The sequence below is a fragment of the Cupressus sempervirens genome, chromosome 10 (genome assembly GCF_028749045.1).
Source record: "Cupressus sempervirens isolate cs-2001-9-10 chromosome 10, ASM2874904v1, whole genome shotgun sequence".
In the NCBI taxonomy this organism is placed as follows: domain Eukaryota; kingdom Viridiplantae; phylum Streptophyta; class Pinopsida; order Cupressales; family Cupressaceae; genus Cupressus; species Cupressus sempervirens.
The window spans coordinates 473087659-473114331 of NC_143127.1; the positions used below are offsets into that span (position 1 = coordinate 473087659).

Sequence of the window (26673 nt, forward strand, 5' to 3'; positions counted from 1 at the left end):
ATTGAACCTCGTGCATTCATTATGTTATGATTGCTTTTGACTTGTTTCTCAAGATTTGGTAATTGTGTTTGAGACAAGGGTTTTTGCACTTCTTCAACATTGGAGGGCATTAATTCTTTAGTGTTTACAACAATTTAAAATGGTAAAAGATCCATTGAGTTTTGCATGCTAGTCATGGCATCATTATGGAGTCATATTTGTGCCAATTTGGATTAGATTTAGAATGTTTAGTGAATTCAATAAAGATGATTGCATTTTTCAGCTTGGCATGGATTTTGAGGTGGAGTAATCATTTCTAAGTTCCCTTTTGAACCCATTATGCTTTTTTTTATATCAGAGTAGGGAAAATGAAAATCTGAAATTGGTATGTTGGAGCTAGATATGTAATCACTTTCTATGATCTGGGTTGTCTTTTGTTTTTTGAAAAAGTGATTGTACACGTGGGAAGTAAAAATTGGGATTTTCAGACTCATTGAATGGTGATGAATCAGAACTATTGATTTATGTGTTTCCTATTATAATTTGCGATATCATGCAAGATTTGTATAAATGTATGTGGAGAACTTGGGGCACTTATTGTGGTATCAGAGCTTTCGTGCAAAGTGTTTGACAAAATGTCAAACATCCAAAATTGATAACCCAAATCAGATTTGAGACAATACCCTAGTTTGGGTTTTTACAATGGTATTAGAGTGATTTTCTAGCATCTTGTTGGGTTAGTCAGAATTATTTAGTTGCATGTTAGAGATTTTCACTTGCCTCTTGAATCCAAAATTGAAAACCCAAATATGGTTTGAGACAATATCCTAGTGTGGGTTCTTAGTGTGGTATTAGAGTGGTTTCTTGCCATCCTGCTGGGTTCATTACAAATATTCAGTTGCATGGCAGAGACTTCATGTTGCATGTTAGAGAATTCCACTTGGATGTTAGTTTTGAGACTACCTAGATGTTTGCATGTCAAGTTTGAGGGTCACTTGTTAGTGATTAGCACTTGCATTTTAATTTCAGTGGTTGCATGTCAATGCTTAGTAGTGGCATATGTGGTATTAGTTGTTGCATGTTATATAATAATTATTGGGGATTGGTGTTCTAGTATGAAACATTACAAGTTGCCATCAACAAGTATAGTTCAAACCCTAATTGGGAATTTAAGAACAAGTCAAGAATGGTCCCAATAATGGATCATTACATATTCAAGATCCCATCAAACATTTCTAAGTTTCTTCTGATCATCACTGGTATTGTCTCACATTCCAAACTGCTCTGTGGCATGTCATTCATGGCGTTGATGATAGTAAGAACATCAAAACCAACATTGCATGCTTTGTCCTACGAGCTGAACAGGTTAGAAACAATATAAATCTCCAAGTAGCCTTATATTGGAGGCTTGAGAAAGCTTTTGCCACCATGCTGGGCCTATAATAAGAAATGAAGAAACTAGGTTTCTTCTCCTTTCATGTAAGACTTAAGTCTAACACAATGAATCAACTAAACCGGAGTTTTTTGTATTTCAAAATAAACCAAGCCCATTGTATCCAAGAAAACAATAAATAAATAAATTTTACAGATAACAACCTTTCTCTGAAAAGTCTTGGAGCTGAATAGACATGAAAGGTTCTTTTTCTGAGTCTACTACCTCCAAAAGTCTACTACCTCCAAAACTGCTTGCAATATATTAAACTCTGCTTTTTGAAAGGTAGTTGCGACTATTTTGAGTGGGGTAAAAATAAACCATTACCATGGACTCTTTCATTGACGTTTGGATTTCCTTTGCCAATTCTCTTTGATCTTGATTGATGGTTTCATGTAAAGAAATTATTTCATCTATAGATATTTGTTATGTCCCCATTTTTGTTAGTGTCCAAGTTTCAGGGATTAGCCTAGTATTGTGATCCTCGTAGGCTAATTATTGTGAATAGAGGGTCTTCTGAGGCAGTAGCTTGGCTTGGGAGGGTTCTTCTCCACAATTCAGTAAGCTACAGGTTGGTCTTCGTATGGCTCAGATTGGACTTCATTGGGGCTTAGGTTTGTGTACTTACTATTTGTCGTAAGTCGGGTGTTAATTGAGATGAACCCTTTCTTTTTTTGGAAAGTGCATTTTCTCACATGGAGAAATAATAGGCGTGACTCCTATTTCAGACGATGTATTTAAATGATGAGTATTTTGTGAGTTATTATATTTTTTGTGTCCAAATTATTGTTAAATCATTAAATTGATTATTATAAAGTTATTAACTTTATAATTTCACTTAAGTTGAGGGTTGTCATTATTGGACGGGGCCATTTATTATATGCCTAAGTTATGTATTAAATATTTAAAGTGATGTTGTGTTGGAAAGTTTCAATCATAGTAATGAGACTCGTTGCTAGTCATGTGAGTCACCCGGGTTGGCGAGCCGAGTTACCCTTGCCGGGTCAAAATGACCTGTGACCCTGACTCGCCAAGTCATCAAATATTTTATATTTCTCTAAGGTATTTCTATTAATATACTTTGACTTGCCAAGTCACTGCCGAGTCATGACCGAGTCCGAGTTGGGTCACGAGTTGAATTGCCCTTGCTGAGTCAGAGCCAGGTCCGAGTCTCGTTACTTTGGTTTCAAGAGCTGAGTTCATTCAAGAAACTTTCTGAGTTTCTAAAGTTGAGCTCTTTTGGAAACTTTTATCAACAAAGCATAATAAATATGAGCTTATTTCATTGGAAAAAACGCACTTGAATATTTATTTGTTTTTGTTGCCTTTGTGGCTTTTCTAAATTTGTGCCCTTGCTGAAGTATAAGGGTTTGATTTTGGGTGTGCATTTAATCCACAGCTGAAGTATTGTCGATTAGATTCTGAGACTTGTTCAAGTCTGAAAATCTGAGTCTTCTTTCTGTATATGTTGTTGCCAAGAAGATGTTGAGTTGTGAGAAATTGGTAGAAATAACTACTATGTATTACATCTGCTGCTGGGCATTGGAAATTGCCATTCCTTTTGGTGTTACTAGGGCTTGTTATTGATCACCTGTACGCTGCAAAGAAGGTGATTGTCACTGTGAAATTTGGCACTGCATTTCCAGATTTGGCATTACTGCTGTTGAGGTTTTGGTATTTTCAGTTTCACTGCAGGTTTGGACTGCGAAAACTACAGGTTCCTCATTATAATTTGAAATTGATTATGGTATTAGCATTCCAAGTTATCATTAGTTGTCACTATTCATTGAAATCTGCAGAGTTTTACTGAGCATAGAAAGTGAATGGTAAATTGTTCTTGGTTCATCATCTGTAGAATCATAACTTATCTGGTGGATTTTTACTGGAAATACATAAATCATTGATTAGTTCAGCCTAGAGGAATTTACATATATATTCAGTAGTACTGGCAAATTGGAGAATGCTTACCAAGTGTTTGACAAATTGCCAAACTCTTGAATTTGTTAAGAATTGGAGTTGTTAAAGTTATAATCTATTCAGGGTTATTACAATATTCTGTTTTCCATGTCCTTCATGACTGACTGGTCCACTTCTTTTGATTCAAATTCTCTCTTTGGTAATATCTAAGATACCAGCTTTGTTACACCTATAATGACCCTTTTAGGTATTTTTTATAAAACATGCAAATTTCTTATTCTATTTTCTTGTGTTATGAAAAGTTGAATACTATAGAATAATAATAACAATATTAAACAATTGAACTATTGAAAACTTCTTAATTCGAAACTGATAATTAAACAGCAAATAGGAACAATGATTAAATGCAGACGAAGAATGTATTGTTACAACTTGGAGCCAATGCTAGAATAATAATACATACACCAGAAATCTGTGCAGACATCAATTAATGTATTCAAACTCATGAAAGCAATTGCTCGGAGGTCAGGTTTTGAAAATTAATGCCGCATAGATATTCAAGCACAAAACAAGAAATTGCTTGAAAATCTATTAGTGACAAAATAAGTGATCTAGGAAAAACCTTTATGGTTGTTCAAGGTTGATGAAATTATGAACCACCAAGAACATTTGGAGATGCTCTTCTTGATAATGTTCGAAAAAGGTAATAGAATCATGATATAGTATCAGCTTTTTCTGTTATGACTGTTTTCCCAACAAATGGGAAACTCCTTAAATTGTAGGTCTTGTTGATAATATTTTTGTAGGCACATCTCATTAAATGTCCATTGTTTATCTGGATTCTACAAATACATTCACACCATAATAAAATAACCAGTTTGAGGTCTCCATTGCATTGATTACGGGCTGTTTATCCAGAAATATATTTTATACATTTCCATTTGTTGTCTTTTCACATCTTGACTGGTCATTACTATTATTTTTCCTCTATGATTTATCATAAAATATTAGTTTTCTTACAATCATCTTGTAAATTCTACGGTTCATCAATTATAGCATAAAATGTGTACAGCTGACAAGGGGCACCCTTTCAAATTACAACCTTTAATTGTATATGCTTACTACACCAGATTGTTTTATCTTCTTCAAAATTTAGCTTCAGTGACTTAAAAAAGGCTGCTTATATTATTTCTATTCAATGAAATTGTTTAATTTACCAGCAAATTTATTTCTTTGTCAGATATCTACACCTTGATTTAATGAACATTGAATATTATTACTGGTTTTGCAGGGCAAGGGCAATTGGACTTGTACCATGATCATGAACTATGCTTAAATTTACAGCTGGTTTCAGAAGAAGGGAATAAAAGATGTATGAACCCAGAAGGTTTTGCGAGCTTTTTTGGACTGATAAGATCAATTCCTTTTGACATCCATCAATCAAACTCTACAAAGGGATCCATTGATGATGGTCCTAACCTCAGGTTCATATAAATAATAATCCTCCATTGAAATTAAGAAAATATATATTGGTCCATTTGTTAAAGAATAATGTAGTATTAATTTACTAATGATAGTATAAGGTTAATGGGATTGACAAAATGAAATTTAGTTAGACATAAATTAAATGTTAAACACAATACAAAGTATTTGTATAGTTGACGGGGTTTGTTAAATTGATTTAATTATAGCTCAAATCTTCAACAAAGGATTTTTATAGGAGGTATATTTTCAGTGAGAGATTATTTAATAGTTACAAAAAATGCAAAATAAATATGAACACTGCACTTTTATATGTACATGTGACCTCTTGCATGTTGTTCCAACTCTTCTGCCTTAGGGTATCAAATAATCTAGTCAAAACTGGGTCAATTTGGGGAAAAAATGCATATAATTGAAAGTATGTATTTTTAAATTTTTAGTCTCCACTAGAGGTTTGATTCAGTACAGCCTAAAATAACTTTTCCCTAGGAGTGGCTCTATTGAAGTTGGTTCTCTAAGCATTGTTAATGTACAAGGGAAAATACTACAATATGTGTTGGCAAGAAGGTGAGGTGGAACTTTCAAAGTTATTCCAGTTATGAAAATGACTTCCATAGGAGATTGGTTGTCTCTAGAACAATGGTACTTGTTATGCTTTTAGAATGTACTAATATGAACCATTATGAACCTTTATTTTAGTTGCAGACCATTTTGTTTATAAGAAGGCCTAGGCCAGAATGATTTTAATATGATTTTAATTATATTTTCTATGTAGGCCAAGGACATAATTTAATTACTGGTTCTATTGTCTATGTTACTACAACTTTTAGGATTTGGAAAATGATTGTGTGTCATAGTAATTCTCATCAAGTGTTTTTGGATATGGCTTGAACTAAAAGATTTTTCTAACTCAATTGCAGACATTTTCAATTATTTCTATGCAAACCTTATAACTGTATTTAGTATATTTTTAACTATTGATTCATTCTAGTTTTTATTCAGCCGTAACTTATGTGTTTGGCGTGTAATATACTAACCAATTATTGGATAAACAGGTATTTTTTAAAAAGAAGATTTGGTCGTGGATCATTTGGAGAAGTTTGGTTGGCAGTTCATAAGAATTGCACCCACAACCAAGAAAGATCCAGTACATGGATGCATGAAAGACAAGTTTGGGAAGGAATAAATTCCTCAATTAGTAATATGAGCAACTGGTCTAATAATGAACATAACTACTCAACAAAGTTTTCATCAGATGATCATTCCAGTTACAATCATTTTAGTTTAAAAAATGATGAAACATTCATTCTCAAGCGTATCATGGTAAGCTAAGCTACATTTTTGTGTTATTTATTTAATGCTACTATTTTGTTTTCTTCTATCTTTGAAGCTTACAAATAAACTTTAATTTGTGCCATACAATGCCTGTATCTGGAAAAATTCTATTTTATGTCATGTAATGTCCCTGCTAATTTCTACTGATATATTTGCCCAAATTATCACGTTTTCTCTTATTCCTATCATCAAATACTTCACATGATGGTATATGTTTCCGAGTGTGATGTCACTTGCTAGATCCTTTAGGAAATTCGAGACTATTTTCTTATAATTTCAATTGCAGAGACTTCTCTCTATTGTATCTTATACCTTATAGAGTTTAGATAGTAGCAATATGCTATTGGTAACTAAAAACTTCTTAGCAAATATTGCAATGAATAATGAAATGATGATATTGGGTTAAAAATGATTGACCTTGTGTCCCTATACCTTAGAAAACCTTATCAAATTGTTGTTTGGAGTTTATATAGGTCTAGATATCCTTCAATATGTAAGAATATGGAATTTATCATACCGATGTTGATAAAGTATGAGTAACTATGACTCTTGGAAAAAATGATCTGCGGTCTATGGCGCATTTCCAATTTGCTTATGGATTCTAGTCCACTTGAATATCAAGCAATACAGAAATGAAGTTTATTGTTCAAGTGTAAAAAAAATCACTGTTTCGGATTTATGATTTCTTTCATATAATTTGTCAGATTTATCTGCTGTAGTAGTTGTGATCTGCTCATTTTTAACCAACTATTCCTTCTAAGAAATAACAAGAACCATGCAATGCATCTCAATGATTCCACTGTTTTCTTGTATTATTGTTGACTCAAATGATGACGTTCCCATCTTTGATGATCTTGTTCTATGCTTGATGCTGGCTTTGTGGAAATTTGGGGTATGTTGGGACGATGGGATGTCAGAGTGAGTTTCCGGGATGGGGGAAAAATGGGTCTCATTTTCGGGATGACGGGGGGACAGCCAGGGGACGATGGCAAGGAGAGGACGGGGCAGGGAGGAGTGTTGTATAGTATACATATAGAACTTGAAATGCTTGTTATGAAATGATGTTTCAGTAGAACATACCAAATTAAAATACTTGAACATAGCCCAATTGCAACATGAACTAGAACCATTGAACGTTCAACATAGTAACATATTACATACCCAATAGTAACATTCAAAAAACAAAAGTCAAATAGAAATCCAAGTCACAATACTCGCGGCAGCATGGTTGCAGAATGGTGGAGGTGGGGTTTGGGTACGTGAGTACGCGGTGTGGGGACGTCTTGGGGAAGGGTACTCCAAGGTTTGGGAAGGGGGTGCAAGTCCTCGTGTAACACTGTCAATTTATTAAGTTCTGATTGGTTTATAGAATTGTCTCTTCATGAATAGTAACATTGCAATGATTGTATATCTTTATTTGTAGACTATATATAGATTGCATATTGCACACAACTTCTCATTAGGCATTCCGATCTGGTGCTTTTATGTTTTCTATGAATTATATTGGTTGTTATGCTGACTCTATATGTATCTATTCTTCCATTGGAATATTAATCATTTACATTGGTTGGTTATATAGATTACTTGTGCAATGATTGATGGGATCTCCTATGTGTTTATATGATGGTGTTCAAACCCCCCCATATTGATGTAGAGCATCCTGGGTGCAAGGGCAACCTTGCATCACCCAAAAAAGGGCAATCTTGCATCACCCAAAAATATTTCTTTTTCCAACTTTCCAATTTTGCGTTTTCAATAAGGGCTATTCCTGTTGAGAGTTGCTATTTGTGGGCGCTTGCTAATTTTAGTAAGTTGGTATTATGTGCTCAGATTGTTCTAATCTCATGTGAAGGTTCATCTTAGACATATCAGCCTACTAGATGAGTTTCATGGTCATATCATATGTAGTTGTGCAATCATTGCAAATTTTGATATGAATTTTCCCTATCCAAACTCTAGGTTGAGCGATGAAGGCCTAAATGACTCCAAAATGAGGTCAAACCTCAATTGATGAACGATTGCACAATCAACTGCTGTAAAACTTTAGCCGGGGATTCCAGAATGGGGTGATAATAGTCCATCGGCTCAATAGTTTGCTAGTTGTGGTTTCTAGAAGTGGACCTATCCAAAAATGTAATTTGTAATTTTGTCTGAAGTTGATTCTATGTAATAAAGTGTAATAAAATAATATAATATGAAGTTAGTCAGCCTCAAGGGTTAGGGCTTAGTGTCTAGAATCTTCTCGGTGGTGAAAAATGCCTATATAAGGAGGCCCCGTAGGTTATCTAGGATAGTTTTGGGTGATAGTTGTAGCTCTATCTTATAGACTATTGTAAGGAAGGCGCCCATGTGGGTTTCCATATTGCAATTCTTTAATTCCACATTTGAGGCGATATAAGAAGCCCATATTTGTTCTCTCAAATTGTTGTTGTGTCTCTGTTTTTGTTGTGTGTAGTGGTATTAAGGGGAGCACCCTTCATCAAGTGGTATCAGAGCAGGAGTTCCCGAGTATGTAAATAGATCACTGACTATGAGGTAGTTTGCACCAGGACTGTGGTTTGGGTTGACCATGTAGATAGATTGCCAATTGTGAGGTAGCTTGCACGGGGTTTCAAGGGAAGTGCAAAAATGCCTCCACGAAGAGAGCGTGGTGACAAAGGTGTTAGATGAGGTTAGAGTCCTTTAGAGGCAAATGCAAGCATTGCAAGGACAAATGCGTAGAGCGATGAATCTTTTCGTAAGAGATGAGAGTGAGGATGAAAGTGGACACATAGAATAGGAAGAAGAGGAAGTTTTGAACCTAGAAGAAGAAAAGCTTTTTAGGGCCATTTCCGACCTTGGAAAAAGACCTGAATTTGAGGTTCCCACTTTTTTGGGAAATCTTAACTCGGAGGAATTGATCGATTGGATCAATGAATTAGAAGAATATTTTGAGTATGAAGATATTGAGGATCTTGATAGGGTCAAGTTTGCGAAGGCCAAACTGAAGGGTCACGTGAAGATTTGGTGGTAGGAGATTCAAATGGGGCAAAATAGAAGAGGGAAAGATGAAATCACCAGATGGGATTGAATGATAGATAAATTGAAGCAACAATTCATTCCCGTGGATTATGAGCTTGATCTACTAAAGAATATGCAAGGGTTGAAGAAAACTGGAAGATTTGTTTAAGAGTATACAAAAGTGTTCTACTGAGTTCTCATTAGAATCGACTATGCAGAAGCTGGCAAGGAGAAAGTCGCCAATTATCTTAATGGGTTGAGGCCAAGCATTTAGGAGGAATTGAGTTTGGTTTGAATGACCAGTTTTGAGGAGACGTACCAATTTACCTTAAGAGTTGAGGAAAAGCTGATTGAAAAGTTCGATAACAAGAATAGTGGTAGAGGTTGTGGTAGATGCTCTGGCGGATGGTCTTATGGAGGCGAAAATGATGACTAGAGGAAGGATGAGGCTAGCAGTAGCAATCTGAATCAGAGGGAAACAATGATTTCCATGATTAGAATTATGAAAATTAGCGAGGAAGAGGAAGAGGGCAAGTATCTAGTAGAGGTGGTTTTCGTGGAATCTATTTTCACTGTGGAGAAGAAGGGCATAGGGAATTTGAATGTCCCCAACGCTAAGGAAGGATAGATTGGAGAACCGAAAGCCAGTCTAGAGTTGCGCATACTAATGAAGATGCCGAATCCTCACATTCTGAAGATGCTGAATGAGAAGTCCTAGTTAACCAAAGAGTCCTGTTGAGTGGTGAGAATGAACCTAATCAAAGGAGGAGCTTGTTTCGCACAAGGTGCAAATGTGAAGATACGTGTTGCGATGTGATTGTTGATGGTGGAAGGAATAACAATCTGTTGTCATAAAAGATGGTCATGAAGTTAAATCTCAAGAGGCAGAAACACCCGCATCCATACCGTATTGCCTGAGTGTAGGACGCCTACAAGGTCATGGTCAATGAGCAGTGCTTAGCAAAGTCCAAGATTGGAAGCTACTAGGATGAGGTGCTGTTTGATATCATACCTATGGACATATGTCATATATGTTGCTGGGTAGGCCATGGCAATTTGATAAGCATGTTGTACATGATGGGCATGCAAATGTGTACACTCTGACAAAGGATGGAGTGAAACATAAGTTGAAGCCATTGAAGGACAAAGAAGAAAAGGTATGTAGTGCTGCCAGAATATGTTTTATTGATGGAAAGTAGTTCATGGAGGGTATGAGGTGTGAGCATATGTGTTTTGTTGTAATTCCAAAAGATGGTAAAGAAGTAGAAGAGGTACTTACAGAAGTTGGAGATCTATTGGAAGAATTTTCAGATATTGTGTCTGATAATGTGCCTGATGGATTGCTATTGGTAAGGAAGATTAGTCACTAGATGGACTTGATTCCAAGAGTCAGTGTGCCAAACAAGGCAACGCATAGAAAGACACCAATAGAAAGTGAAGAGTTGAACGTATAAGTGCATGAGTTGTTGCAGAAGGGGTTGACATGTGAGATTCTGAGTTCATGTGCTATACCAACAGTATTAGCAACAAAGACGAATGGAGAAGTGGATGTGTACAGATTCTTGAGCTATCAACAAGATCACAATCTAGTACAAATTTCCATTGCTACAGATGGATGATAGTATGGACTATTTGAGTGGAGCTGTGTATTTCACAAACATAGATGTGAAGAGTGGCTACCATCAAATTCACATTAGAGGAGGAGATGAGTGGAAGATTTCCTTCAAGAGAAGGGAAGGGTTGTACAAGTGGTTAGTCATGCCCTTTGGGCTAACCAATACACAGCACTTTCAGGTGGCTCATGAATGAGGCACTGAAGAAGTTTTTGGATAAGTTTGTCATTGTTTACCTAGATGATATTTTGATCTTTAGTAAGACATTGGAGGAGCATTTGATGCACATTCATAAGGTGTTTGATAAGTTAAGGGAAGAAAAGTTGTTGATGATTTTGAAGAAGTGTAGTTTTGTGAAGGAGTTGGCATACCTAATATTCTAGCTTCAATGGAAGGTCTAAAAATGAACCCTAAAAAAGTGAAGGCTATCCTTGAATGGCCTACTCCAAGGAGTGCGATTGAGGTAAGATCTCTTCATGGACTGACTAGTTTTTACAGAAGGTTTATCAGAGGTTTTAGTAGTATTTGTCGACCCTTGATTAAAACAATGAGAGGGGATAGGAAAGAATTTAAGTGGACTATAGGAGTAGATAAGAGTTTTAATGCGTTCAAACATAAAGTTACGGAGCAACTTGTTTTAGCACTTCTAAATTTTAACAATGTGTTTCAAATAGATTGTGATGCTAGTGGTATTGCAGTAGGAGTTGTTTTGAGCCAAGAAGGTAGGCCTATTGCTTATTTCAGTGAGAAGTTGAATAATGCCAAAAGAAAGTATTCTGTGTATGATTAGAAATTGTATGCTTTAGTTCAAGCATTGTAGGAGTGGAGACACTATCTTCTTCATAAAGAGTTTGTTTTGCATATTGATTATCAAGTTTTGCAATATTTGAATAGTCAAGGAAAATTGAACCAAAGGCATTTGTAATGGGTTGAGTTTTTGTAGAGTTATACATTTTCTGTGAAACACAGGAGTGAGAAGTCGAACAGAGTTGTAGATGCTCTTAGTAGAAGACAATTTTTGCTGACATAGATGCAGATTGAGGTGATTGGGTTCAAGGAAGTCAAGAATTTGTATGTGAAGGATCTCAATTTCGGTGAGGCTTGGAAAGCTTGTACGAACCTATTACACTTACGAGATAAAGTGGTTGGATTTCATAATCCAAGATGGTATGCTGTTCAGAGGAAGTTAATTGTGCATTCAAAGAAGTTCTATGAGAGAGAATCCAATCAAGGAGAAGCATAGTGGAGGATTGGCTCGACACTTTGGTAGAGATAAAACCATTGCTTTGGTTGCTGAGAATTATTACTGGCAAAACAATTGTAGCAAGATGTCAAGAAGTTTGTACAGAGTTGCAGAGTATATTAGATGGCTAAAGGAGTGAAGCGAAATATAAGGTTGTATTAGCCATTACCTTTACCTAAGAAGCCATGGGAAGATGCTAGCATGGATTTCATTCTTGGTTTATGAAGGACACGGCGAGGGCATGATTGTGTATTTGTGGTGGTTGACCGGTTTTCATAGATGACACATTTCATTCCGTGCAAGAAGACTAGTGATGATGTTCATGTGTCATAGTTGTTTTTCAGAGAATTGGTGAGACTACATGGTTTGACAAAGAGTATAGTTTCTGATCGGGATACCAAGTTTGTTGGGTATTTTGGGTGAAAATTGTGGAAGAAGTTGAAAACAGATTTGAAGTTCAGTTCATCACGTCACCCACAGACTAATGACAAACAAAAGTTGTGAATCGGAGTTTGGGGAATTTGTTGAGATGTTTGGTTGGAGATAAGCTAAAAGGATGAGATCTGATTTTACCACAGGCAAAATTTGTATACAATAATTCTGTCAATAGGATTATAATCACTATTCCAGATTGTATATGGAAGCAGTCCTAGAAATACTTTTGAATTGAGGCCATTGGATAAAGGAGAGATAAGTAGTGCTGAAGTAGAAGGCTTTGCTGAAGATTAGAAGAACATTCATGAGGAGGCGAGCAAGGACATTACAAGGATGAATACACAGTATAAGGCTAAGGCATATGTGAAAAGGAGGCATAAGGGATGTCAAATTAGAGATGAAGTCGCGGTTCATTTGAGGAAGGAGAGATTTCCAGCTGGTACGTATAACAAGTTGAAAATAAAGAAGTTTGGGCCATGCAAAATACTAAAGAGGCATGATTTTGGAAATGCCTATGAAGTAGAGTTGGTTGCTAAATTGAATATTTCATGAGTATTTAACATTTCAGATTTGACAGAATATTATGGAGGTTATGGAGATGAAGTTGTAGAAGCGTAGTGGAGTATTCCAACAACTACTTCAGCTACAAAGGAGATTGAGGAGATACTAGACAGTCGTGTTGGAAGGAGCATAAGGAATAAGGAGGCTAGTGGAAAGGGAGGCCATTAGAGGATTCATCATGGCTAGCAAGGGAGGAGGTTGACCATCTTGGTTTTCCTCTGACTACTTGAGACATGACAGGGTCACTTCTCAAATTACCTCGGGTGTCTGATGCAGGAGCATCTTGGGTGTAAGGGCAATCTTGCATCACACAAAAATATTTCTTTTTCCAGTTTTTGAGTCTTATGTTTTCAATAAGGGCTATTCCTATGTAGAGTTGCTATTTGTGGGAGCTTGCTAATTTTAGTAAGTTGGTATTATGTGCTCAGAATGTTCTAATCTCACATGGATGTTCATCTTAGAAATATCAGCCTGCTAGATGAGTTTCATGGTCATATCATATGTATTAGTGCAGTTAATGCAGATTTTCAGTATGTATTTTGGCTATCCAAAATTTAGTTCCAATAATGAAAGCCTAAATAAATCCAAAATGAGGTCAAACCTCAACTGATGGATGCTGTAGGACTTTATTCGAGGATTCCAGGATGGGGTTATAATAGCCCATGGTGTAATGCCCCGCCCAGAGATCCTTGGAACAAGGATAAATATAAGCCAAGATAATATATATATTTTTAAACAAGTATGGATGCACATGACATGTGACATACAAGGATCAAAAAGATCGCAATGGAAGACTAAACTAACATCCAATCACCAACGGATCTCCAAACGCCACTACTGACCAAACCGACTAACCACAGAAGGATGCAGACGATTTCAAATTTGAAACATTCCGAAATCAAAATGTAATTCCAAGGTATTCAAGAACACTGTAGAGGGTAGACAAAACACCTCCCGAAAACTTCCGGTCAAACCTAAAAGTGATCGTTGTCTGCCCAGACAGGTTTTTCCAAAGACCCAGGCAATACTTTATTCTAGCACTGTGCGACACTTTCCAGTATCGTATGACCTTTCTAAAGAAGGCATGCAATACTTTCAGGGTCTGGGCGACACTTCTCCTGAAGCCGTGTGACACTCTGCAAGTGTTGTACGACCTTTCTCCAATGGGTGTGCGATACTTTAAAGTATCGCACAATAGTTTTCCCATGGGGCATGCGATATTGTAAAGTATCGTCCAGTGTTGACACATGGTCGCCCAGGAAAAGGAAGAAATGCTCCAAGGACAAACAAAGGGATAAAACAAGAAGGAAAAACCTCCACACCGAGGAGTACCAGATCCACAATCGAGGCATAGACACTCGAACAATAACGGCAAGATGGAAATTGCATCTAACCATCTAACATAGCAGTAAAGGGAAAGAACTGAAAGCAACATCACAATGTACTGAAATAACAAGCTAAGTATGTGGTTCCTCCCAACCGTAATAGCATCATGAGACCTTGAAGGCCTTAGCCATCCTTTGCGCGTAACATCCCAAACTGCCAACTAGATAGTCAGAGCTATCTTGTAAGGACATCACTACTAAAGCGTAATAACATCATAAGAACAGGAAGTCTAACATGCTAAACCAAGAGCACTAGATACTCCAACTAAGTAGATAACATCATCAGATCATATGCTAAACATCATAATAAGGAAATGCATCAATACTAACATCATCTAAACATGATATACAAGCATTCCAATGAAAACATAAATCACAAGAAAGCATACTCTGGAACCCGAAGTACCAAGTGAAAACATTCAACAACGATCGCACTAGGATAATAGGCCATCTCTGTACACCGGTCCCCAATAGTGGTATAGGTAGCTACGTCTCCCAACCACGTGAAACCCATAGGCCCACTCCTGCCGTACTGATGGAGATAATTATCCAACTAGAAACACACATAAAACAAACATCCATGGCTAACACTCACGCCCGACAGTAATGATGACCGAAACTGAGATCATGAGACAATGCAAGTACAATAGGTCCTGGTTAGACACAATGGGCAACTATGTAGGGGCTGACATCATGGAGAGTGGCTTGGCATCAAAAAGCCCAAGCTAGGGCAGCAACACTTCCCAACAAAAGGTGCACAATCCAGGTAGCAGCACTTTCCAACGAAAGGCGCACAATCCCACTTTTTATTTATCTTAAATTTATTACCACCTAGTATTTTTTTATTTAGTTATCACTTAAAACTTGCTCTACCAACCCACGGGAAATAGTCACTAGGCTGCGAGATAGAAGCCCCTTCATGTGCTACCCTACTCTACCCATGCTCATCTAATGATGAGTGCCTGTAGGCATGCATTTTCCCAACCCAACCTAAAATGATCAAAACTCCACCGAAGTACCAACTGGAGATCGGGCCTTGTAAGTCACCTGACAATGTATGCGCACGTACTTGTGTGTGGAGCACCACCATCACGAAGATTATAACATAAGGACTAGATGAGAATACAAGCAAAATATCACACAACCAAAAGCAAGCTCGAGAGGACGAATGTGACACGCATCCCAATGCAACATGAAAGTACATAAATGGTTTGACTGACATCCAAACGGATGATTCAGGTCCACGACCAACATAATGCCAAGAAAACTCGAGAAAACAAGGTGGCATGCAAAACAAGGTAAAAACCCCTACAGTTGGAAACTTCGAAAATAAAACCCATTTGGTTCTTGGGCACTAAATCTACGAAAATCCAATAAAAATCAGGTTCGGACATCGTATGCAAAAACGGCTAGCATAACGGTGTGAAACCCCAAACTCTCATCCCGAAAACTGAGAAAACATTCATACCCGACCAACCAGGTAGAACTAGCAAGCAAAAACGGAGAACACTAGCTCACAGCCTCCAAATAAACCACTACCAAAAACAAAACCAGAAACGAAGCTGAAACATGAAAACGGGAAAGCCATACCTAATAGCCAAAAGGGTTAAAACGAAAAATAGCTAGATAAAATAAATAATTTGTAGATATGGCCGAAAATGATGACAAAGCAAGGTCTCCCCGAGTAGGATCCAACGAGACCGTCCTCGCGAAGATTCCACCCCTACAGCTCTCACAACAAACAGAAACGCGATCTTTCACAAAAGGATTTCAGAGAAAGCTCTCAATTTTCCAAATTACAGAAGTGAGAAGTGAGGAATTAAATTTCTCTTTTAATACTTATTCACTTTTCGAGTGAATAATTGATTAGGGTAAATAGCCAGTTAGACTAGCTAGACGTCGAATCGATCCAAACGAAAATAGGCTATTCCAAGTAATTGAAATTCATCTATGGCAAAACTGCCAGAAATTAAAAATCAGTTAAATAATTCCCAAAAACCCTGAAACCAAAATCACAAAAAGCCTTAACAACTTTGCGACAATGCAAAACTCTAAATGCACAAACACGCTCACTGGTCTAATCACATAATGCAAATGAGTTCGGATTTAACAAATCACTATACGGTTTAATTAAACATTTAAATAAGATACGTCGACCATACAAGGACGACATTGGTAAAATATGAATAGTTGAATCACTAACTCCACATGCCACTGCCAGGAATTAAGTCCTGCACACTAAAACACATGATCAAGTGCAATTGCATATAATAACACAACTGAAGCAATAAATGCATTAAATAACTAATTTAACCATTTATTCAATTATACTGAAATAATCTTTTTACATCACTCACGTTCGCACAAAGCATAATGAAACAAGAATGAAGTAAATCACTATAGCATAAATCCACGTATAACCAAATCAAAGATATGTCCAAAATACTAGATAACTAGATATTATCATAAAACATACTGCCATCTCGAAATGGCATCAACATGCAAATATGATCAACTGCATAGCATAGTAGTATAGTACCTATGATACTTAAATCAAAGTATAACATCCGACCCTCAGGTCATCTCAAAAGTAACATAACATGAGTATCAAATATCTCTCGGATCAAAATAAACAAGGTACAAACTGCAAACACGAGAGGCACTACAAATCGGGTCAATGGTTTGCTAGTTATATTCTCCAGAAGTGGACCCATCCGAAAATGTAATTTGCAATTTTGTCTTGAGCCAATTCTATGTAATAAAATAATATAATGTGAGGTTGGTCGATCCAAGGGTTACAGCTTAGTTTTTAGAATCTTTGTCATGTCCCCACTCTAGCTCAGTCTAACAGAGACATGTGAGTCAGCTTATTATGGGGTCTTGTAGGCTGACAGGGTTGGATAGAGACCCAGTATGGTTATTCAGTGTTGGGGACTTGGTTTTCTGGTGGGTATTGATCAGTTGGGTGACGTTCCTTGTTTTTAGGAGACAGTTCCTACATTTATGGGGTTCATTCCTACTTTTTAGGAGGTATGATCATGCCCAAGGCTGGGTTTCCATGAGATGACCCTTTGGGTTCAGTTTCAGAGGGATGGGGCTTGTTTCCTAAATTTTAGGAGCATCCCTAGATTTTAGGGATGAGACTGCCAGTGGATCCTTGATTTCCGACTTCAGTCACAGAGAGGTGAGTGGATGATTTTATGGCTTGTGATGTCAGTTGGGTAGTTTGTGGCTATTTGGGTTATATTTATAATATTTCCTAAGTTAGCGTTTAATATTTAAATAAGGCTAAGTTAATAGCCATTTTGGAGTAATAAGGGAATTTTGGCCTCATCTGGATGCGTATCCCATGTTATGATAGCTCGTTGGAAAGGTCTTGAAATTCTCTAAATCTTCCTCTTTGGTCTCAGGGCAATTCGGTGAGCGGATTTATTACTATGGTGGAAAAGGTCATTTTCTAGTGACATGGTCACTTTAAAATAAGATTTAATTCATTTTTATAGCCAACGCCAATTGGGGGTCACTTTAGGGTTCGAATTGCTTTGCAAGGGGTCATAAGGAGATGGGCGCCATTTCTCATGATTATGCATATTTTTCAAACACTTCTTTTCAGATTTGCTCTGCTTGAGCGATTTGCATTCTGGGATGCAAACCCTATGGTAATTGCTGGCTGGGACGTAACCCTCAACAGCATTGGGTATTGGTTTGTCAGTAGTTTCAATAGTATTCAGGAGGAAGGTAGATGCCACTTCAGCTTGGGCCTACAGTTTGTTTTGTTGGGCATGTCCTTTGGCGTATGGGAGGTGAATTCTAGCAGCTGTACACTGCCATTTGTTGTAGTCGTACTTGCAGCCGTACTCCGTCATTTGCAGCACTTGGATACATAGAAAAATCGGTTACTCAGCAGCAGAATCATGCATCTTATCAACCCGTTTTCATCAGCCAGTTGTGGCGTCATTGTTAGAGGAAATGTACTGGATCTTTTATTTGGCTCTTTAATTCAGAGATCTACCTGGTACGATTTGTATCAACTCTGACTTTACTGCATATTGTTATTTATTTTCAGACTCTTTTCTTGCCATTTGTTACTTCTCATTTCTATGTGGAAAAATCATCAAAAACACAAAAACAAACAAACTCTTCTGCATTTCCGTCTAGTTCTACAAGAAAACATTAATAAATAGGAAAAAACAAAAAATAAAATAAATCTACAGCAAAGATCCATCAGGGATCTTTCAGTGGTATCAGAGCTTACATCCTGCCAGCCTGTAGGGTTTGTGAGAAATTGTCACAACAGATTTTGGCATTTGGGTATTGGATAAAAGTTTTTGATAAATCATTTCAGCATCTGGGTAGTCACTAGTTGGTGGATTGAATACAGATCTATGCATCCTGGTGGAGAAATACACAGATTCTACGAGCGCAGGAGAAACCAGTGGCAAGCACAGGCCCCTAAAGATGCACAGATACCAGCTATGGGTGAGGCACAGGGTGCTGCTGGCGACGGCATGCCTACAGAGGCAGAAGAAAGAGAGATGGTGCAGACCCTATTCACTACTTAGCCCAGGATCGCTCAGGCTCTAGACAGGTTACAGGATACCTTGGAGCGTTTGGAGATGGGTGGACATAGAGGCAGGCAAAGTAGATCAGTTTTAGTGGCTGGTAGTCAGCGCAGCCATCAGTCCCATTCTTTAGTTGGGAGCTCCCTTCATTCCAGTAGGAGGCATCGCCATCGTACACCTACTACGAATAGGCCATTGCTTCCCCAATTCATACCAGGTGAATGGCCAGCGTAGGTGGAACCACTAGAAGTGGAGTTTCAGGAGTCAGTTTTGACGGCCACAGCTGAGTGGAGAGCTCTACCTCCTGAGGTTAGGGACGTCTTCCCTCTTCCCTAGTATTGTGCACAGTGTAGAGATACAACCGGGTTCAGGGGAGATTGTGGTAATAGACTACCACAACAGCAGTAGAATTATGACCTCAATAGAGCTACTGGGAAGATTACATTGGCCCCATATAATGGCTCAGGAGACACTAGTGCACGAGCTTGGGTCCACAAGTTGGACATATACCTTTCATTAAGGCCCATGCCTGAGCGTGAGGCTATTCAGTTTGCTGTGTTGCATTTAGAGGGGATTGCCTATGATTGGTGGCACCATGGATTGGTCACCCAGGATCACGCCTTAGTTCACTCCTATGCTGAGTTCACCGAGCGACTCATTTCACGATTTGACCGTAAGGATACAGAACTTTATTACAAGGAGTTGGCTCACCTTAAACAAACTGGTCATGTAGAAGCCTATATTAATGAGTTCCAGCATATTGCAATTATGGTATCGGATATGCCCCAGAAACGTAGTGTGATGTTGTTCATTGAGGGTTTGTAGGATAGACTAAAAGGATTGGTACGTGCTTTCCAACCAGCTACTCTTAAGGAGGCTATTGATGTGACATTGAGATTGGATACTGTTCCCACTTCCTATTAGGCAGATAAGAAACCATTTAGAGATTCACGGCCTGCACAGAAGGCCAATAGGACACAGAGCAAAGGAGGGACCTCATCTAAAACTCCTTGGATGAATCAGGAGATGAGGAATGAATTGAGGAGGAAAAAGTTGTGTTTTTCCTGCAAAGAACCATGGGAACCAAGACACCATTGCATGGGTAAAGGAAAGGTTCATTTGATTGAGGTGACTTCTGAGTTAGGAGATGAGGAGGTTCCTGATACTGATATTGAGGATAATACAGAGGATGTTGAGCATTTTCTGACACAGTTGGAGTTAGACACCACTGAGCCTGTGGCATCAACTAAAGTAGCTATGGCTACCCTCTCTAGTTATCCTAAGTTTCATGCCTTCTAGTTGAAAGGTACACTTAAGGGTAAGCGGATCACCAGTTTGGTAGACATAGGTGCTACGCATAACTTTATTCATCAAAAATTAGTTGAGAGGTGTGGCTCACAGTACGAGGAGTTTGGTGGTTTTGGAGTGAAGGTGGCTGATGGTGCCATTTTGGGTTGTACCAAGCGGATTTCACAGCTTAGTATTCAGATGGGAGATTATACTTTGATTGATGACTTCTATGTGCTTCCCATAGAAGATTATGATGTGGTTTTGGGCATGCAGTGGTTACAGGGTATTGGGTGTTACATTATTGATCACCACCGTATGCAGTTAGAGTTTCTTTCTGGCGGGCAGAAGGTGATTTTGAGGGCAGCGTCAGATGGTGGACCCAAGGAGGTACTTAGCATAACGGAGAGTCAGTCTCTATTTGCTAAGCTTTCCAAATGTGTGTTTGGATTGGGGGAGGTGTTATATTTGGGTCATGTGATCAGTGCTGAGGGGGTGAAGGTGCATGAAGAGAAGATTCAGACGATTCAGAATTGGCCTGTCCCTCGGAACATTACTGAGTTACGAGGGTTCCTTGGATTGTGTGCTTATTATAGAAGATTTGTGAAGGGTTTCTCACAGCTGGCAGCACCTTTGATAGATCTCACAAAGAAAGGATCGTTCAGATGGACAGAACAAGCATAGGGGGTCTTTGATAGACTCAAGGAGGTTATTAGTACTTGCCCCGTTTTGGCATTACCTGATTTCTCGCAGCCATTTGTCCTAGAGTGTGATGCGTCGGGCTTGGGTATAGGAGCGATGTTGATGCAGAATAGACACCCCATTGCCTATGAGAGCAAGAAGTTGCAAAACAATGAAAAGTTGTACTCTACCTATGATAAGGAAATGTTGGCTACTATGCATGCGTTAGCCAAGTTCAGACAGTATCTTGTTGGCAGTAAATTTGTGGTGAGAACAGACCATAACAGTCTGAAGTATTTCCTAAATCAAACAGAGCTCAATGATCGACAACAAAAATGGGTTAGCAAAATTCAGGCTTATGACTTTGATATCGAATTCATAAAGGGGAAGAATAATACTGTGGCTGATGCACTCTCTAGGAAACCTTCATTGGCTGCCCTATGTTCATTGAGCGAGATTTCAGCAGATTGGAAGGCTCAACTTTTAGTTGAATACTCCAAAGATCAGCATGCTTGTGAAATTATGGAGGGATTGATAGTGGATGACAGATACAGTGTGGTAGATGATATTATCTACTATAAAGACAGGGTTTACCTTCTTCCGGGTTCTTAGTTGAAGGAACAAATTTTGCATGCTCTCCATGATATTCCTACAGCCGGACACCCAGGATATGGTAAGACTTACAGGACGGTACGTGAGAGATTCTCTTGGAAGGGTCTCAAAGATGATGTTTTACACCATGTCCGTGAGTGTATGACTTGTCAGCAGAACAAGTCGGAGCATACTTACCTAGCGGGATTATTGCAGCCCTTGCCTATACTGAAACAGAAGTGGACAGGGATCTCCATGGATTTCATTACAGGTCTTCCTCGGGTTCAGGGGAAAGATTGCATCTATGTTGTTGTGGATAGGCTAACGAAGTATGCCCACTTCTTTCCCATTGCATTAGATTTTACAGCATCCCAGGTGGCTGAGTTGTTCTTCAGGGAGGTGTTTAGATTTCATGGTCTTCCCAAGACCATTGTGAGTGATAGGGACAGCAGATTCATGAGTTCCTTCTGGTAGGAACTTTTTACACTAGCTGGTACTTTGTTAACACCTAGTACTAGTTACCACCCTCAAACGGATGAGTAGACAGAAATAGTTAACAAATGGGTTGAGGGATATTTGCGTAATTATGTGTCAGGGCAGCAAAAAGCATGGGTGCGTTGGCTGCATTTGGGCGAGTATTGTTATAATACTACGCATCATATGTCCATTGGCATGACGCCTTTCAAAGCTCTTTATGTATATGAGGCATTATCTTTCATTGATTTGGCATTTGGTGACAGTAGAGTTCCCTTGGCTCAGGATTGGTTACAAGAGAACCAGGATGTCATGAGATCTCTTAGGGAGAATTTGCAGCAGGCCCAAAATCAGCAAAAGATGTACGCTGACAGGCACAGGATTGAGAGGGCATTTGAGGTGGATGATATGGTCTTTTTGCATTTACAACCATATTAGCAGAGCACCCTAAAAAAGGGGGGAGCTGAGAAGCTCAAACCACGTTTTTATGGTCCATACAGGATACTTAGGCGAGTGGGAGAGGTTGCATATGAGGTTGAGTTACCACATGGCAGCAAAGTTCATAATGTATTTCATGTATCTTGCTTGAAAAAGGCCCTTGGACAGCATATTATAGTTTCACCCGAATTACCTCTTATGAATGAGGAAGGTAAATTGATTTTGGTCCCTGATGAGATTCTTGAGGTGAGGGAACGGTAGCTGAGAAGCCGGGTGATTCGAGAGTATTTGGTTCGATGGAGAGATCTTCCCATAGAGGATGCCACCTGGGAGGGTGAGAGCATTTTACAGCATCCTGCATTACAGTTGCTTGTGGGCAAGCATCTCCGAGAGGGGAGGATTGCAATGTCCCCACTCTAGCTCAGTCTAACAGAGACATGTGAGTTAGCTTATTATGGAGTCTTGTAGGCTGACAGGGTTGGATAGAGACCCAGTATGGTTATTCAGTGTTGGGGACTTGGTTTTTTGGTGGGTATTGATCAGTTGGGTGACGTTCCTTGTTTTTAGGAGACAGTTCCTACATTTATGGGGTTCATTCCTACTTTTTAGGAGGTATGATCATGCCCAGGGCTGGGTTTCCATGAGATGACCCTTTGGGTTCAGTTTTAGAGGGATAGGGCTTGTTTCCTAAATTTTAGGAGCATCCCTAGATTTTAGGGATGAGACTGCCAGTGGATCCTTGATTTCCGACTTCAGTCACAGAGAGGTGAGAGGATGATTTTATGGTTTGTGATGTCAGTTGGGCAGTTTGTGGCTGTTTGGGTTATATTTATAATATTTCCTAAGTTAGCGTTTAATATTTAAATAAGGCTAAGTTAATAGCCATTTTGGAGTAATAAGGGAATTTTGGCCTCATCTGGATGCGTATCCCATGTTATGATAGCTCGTTGGAAAGGTCTTGAAATTCTCTAAATCTTCCTCTTTGGTCTCAGGGCAATTCGGTGAGCGGATTTATTACTATGGTGGAAAAGGTCATTTTCTAGTGACATGGTCACTTTAAAATAAGATTTAATTCATTTTTATAGCCAATGCCAATTGGCGGTCACTTTAGGGTTCGAATTGCTTTGCAAGGGGTTATAAGGAGATGGGCGCCATTTCTCATAATTATGCATATTTTTCAAACACTTATTTTCAGATTTGCTCTGCTTGAGCGATTTGCATTCTGGGACGCAAACCCCAGGGTAATTGCTTGCTGGGACGTAACCGTCAGCAACATTGGGTATTGGTTTGTCAGTAGTTTCAACAGTATTCAGGAGGAAGGTAGACGCCGCTTCAGCTTGGGCCTACAGTTTGTTTTTCTGGGCATGTTCTTTGGCGTATGGGAGGTGAATTCTAGCAGCAGTACACTGCCATTTCTTGCAGCCATACTCCGTCATTTGCAGCACTTGGATACATAGAAAAATCGGTTACTCAGCAGCAGAATCTTGCATCTTATCAGCCCGTTTTCATCAGCCAGTTGTGGCGTCATTGTTAGAGGAAATGTACTGGATCTTTTATTTGGCTCTTTAATTCAAAGATTTGCTTGGTACGATTTGTATCAACTCTGACTTTACTGCATATTGTTATTTATTTTCAGACTCTTTTCTTGCCATTTATTTCTTCTCATTTCTATGTGGAAAAATCATCAAAAACACAAAAACAAACAAACTCTTCTGCATTTCCGTCTAGTTCTACAAGAAAACATTAATAAACAGGAAAAAACAAAAAACAAAATAAATCTACAGCATATTTGCAGCAGAGATTCATCAAGGATCTCTCAATCTTCCCGGGTGGTGAAAAATGCCTATATAAGGAGGGCCTGTAGGTTATCTAAGGTAGTTCCTAGTGATCGTTGCATCTTTGTCTTATAGACTATTGTAAGGAAGGCGCCCATGTGGGTTTACATATTGTAATTTTGTAATTCCGCATTTGTGGCAATAATGAGAAGCCCATGTTTGTTCTCTCAAATTGTTGTTGTGTCTCTGTTTTTGTTTGGTGTTGTTGTGTTAAGGGGAGCACCCTTCATCAAATATGTTTATATTGTATCTTATTTGATAATATTCATTTTTACTGACTTTATGATCCTTGTATTTGATTGGATGACACTATTGACTAGATACTCTTAAGTCTATCCTTTTTGTTGTCTTGCATTTTACAAAATGTAGGTAACAGTACGAAACTTTTCCAATGGAGTTTCGCATTTCTCTGGGATAATTCACTATTTAATTGGCCAAGATTTATCAATCAATTGATATAATGAATTCTTTTACCTTCTCCATCCTCAGAGGGGTTGTTAGATACATGAACAGTAGCTGGACTGCGGGTGAGGAAGAGTTCCAACAAAAGCTCTTTAGGCTTGTTTTCACTGCTTTGGACTCCTTTCTAGTAGTACTCTTTAATAAAGTTGTTTGTATTGGCTTTCTCGACTCTTGGTTGTGGTACATCATCCCTTCGATTTATAAGATTGGGTCAGTTTTAGACCCTGAGAACTACAATGCTATCATGAAAGACATACTTTTGCCAAACTTTATGCCACCATGTTGAATACTATTGTATTTAGGGAGCTTGATCGTCAACACTGTTATGCTAGGAGGTAGGCTAGTATTTGTATGGATTTTAGACTATGAACTATACTCTTCCACTGTGGACTATCATCAAGGAGGCTTGACAACGATCAACGAAGGTTTACTGTTGCTTTGTTGACTTTCGCAAAGTGTTAGATTTTGTTGTCGTCGGTAAATATTGTGTAGCTGACAGGGTGTGTGTCAGGATGTATGTTGTTGGTATATGCCCTTTCGGGAAGGTTCTTGTTATGTAGCCGATGGACCCCTTTGGGAAGGTTCCTTGGGATGTATATATACACCCTTCGGGTAATCATTGTAATCATCATAAGCATTATGTAATGTCTTTGGCATATGCGAATAATACAAAGAGTTCCGCTATTCTTATCTATTGCCTATATGCATTAATTTCTTGACCCTAGTACGGTAAACATTTGGTGCCGTTGCTCGATGGACCTGGAACAAAGGCGGAGGAATGAAGACTAATGCCGAATCAGCTGAACAAGAATAAGAATAAGCGGAAGGAAAAGGATGACATATGCACAGCACAAGGAAATTTAATTTTGGCACAGCAAGCTAAACGCAAAAGGAGGTTTCAAAAGATGGTTGACGGAGACCAAAGCGCTAAAGAATTGTTGGAGGAGACTCGATAGCGGGTGGAATTGGTGGAAGAAGCAAGAGGAGTTTTTGAGCCTGTATTTGCCGAGGGAAGAGAATCCAGACGGAAGGGAATCGACTTGCACGACTCGGAGTGCTGAGGGAGTACAAGCGTGGAGTGAACTCTTTGTTTGCGATACACTTCTAGAATGGACAAATTCGCTTAATGGAGACCATTCTTCACCAAAAAGCATAGCTGCCAAAATACAAAGTGTTGGTATCGGGATACAAAGCGTTGGTGCTGGAGTATAAAGTGTTGGTATCGGGATACAAAGTATTGGTGCCAGAGTACAAAGCGTTGGTGCCGGAATACAAAGCGTTGGTACCGGAATACAGAACGTTGGTGTTGTAGTACCAAACAACGACCCTACACAACATCCAGTAATAATGGCAGGACCAAAATAAAAATTGCCAAAATTTGATGGTGATGGAGTAGCCAATTTGATCCGACATTGTAAAACATGTGAAATGATTTGGAGAGCGAATGGCATAATAGATACAAACGAATGGGTCCAGCAGTTTCTAGCCACCCTACGGGGTGTTGCAATTGATTGATTTGCCGATACAGATCCCCAGAAGTTAAACAATTGGGACAACATCAAAAAGGAGTTCATTATGAAATTTCAATTGTTGCACGACGACAACGAAATCGTAGTGGAGATATACAATACAAAACAAGGGAAAAATGAAACAGTCCGAGTCTACACTAGGAAATTAAAAGACTTGATAAATAAAATGGAAAATAAGCCAGCAGACAGACTGCAAAAAAGATGGTTCATTGAAGGCCTATGCCCAAAATTGTGAAAGAAGATGAAGATTGTGTTGCTGTCGTCATACATGGAAGCATACAATCGAGCAATGAACTTAGAAAGCAAATAGAAGACAAAAAAGAAGAAGAATAGCTCATCCGATTCAGATGACGACGCGTCTTTGGAAGAAGAGAGTAGCGATGACGAAAAGGGTAGCAAGAAGCTCCGAGCTCTCGAAAAGGATATGATCCA

The 26673-nt window shown here is 38.6% G+C and overlaps 1 protein-coding gene across 2 annotated transcripts in view; it reads left to right on the forward strand.

Annotated features, from left to right (window-relative positions):
- LOC149534744 (uncharacterized) overlaps positions 1-26673 on the forward strand; it is a 335389-nt gene that overhangs the window by 128005 nt on the left and 180711 nt on the right. For both annotated transcript variants that reach the window (XM_089807850.1, XM_089807851.1), the window contains exons 9-10: positions 4620-4812; positions 5866-6133. In XM_089807850.1, the coding sequence (XP_089663976.1) occupies positions 4620-4812; positions 5866-6133 (461 nt within the window). The remainder of the gene's footprint in view (positions 1-4619; positions 4813-5865; positions 6134-26673) is intronic.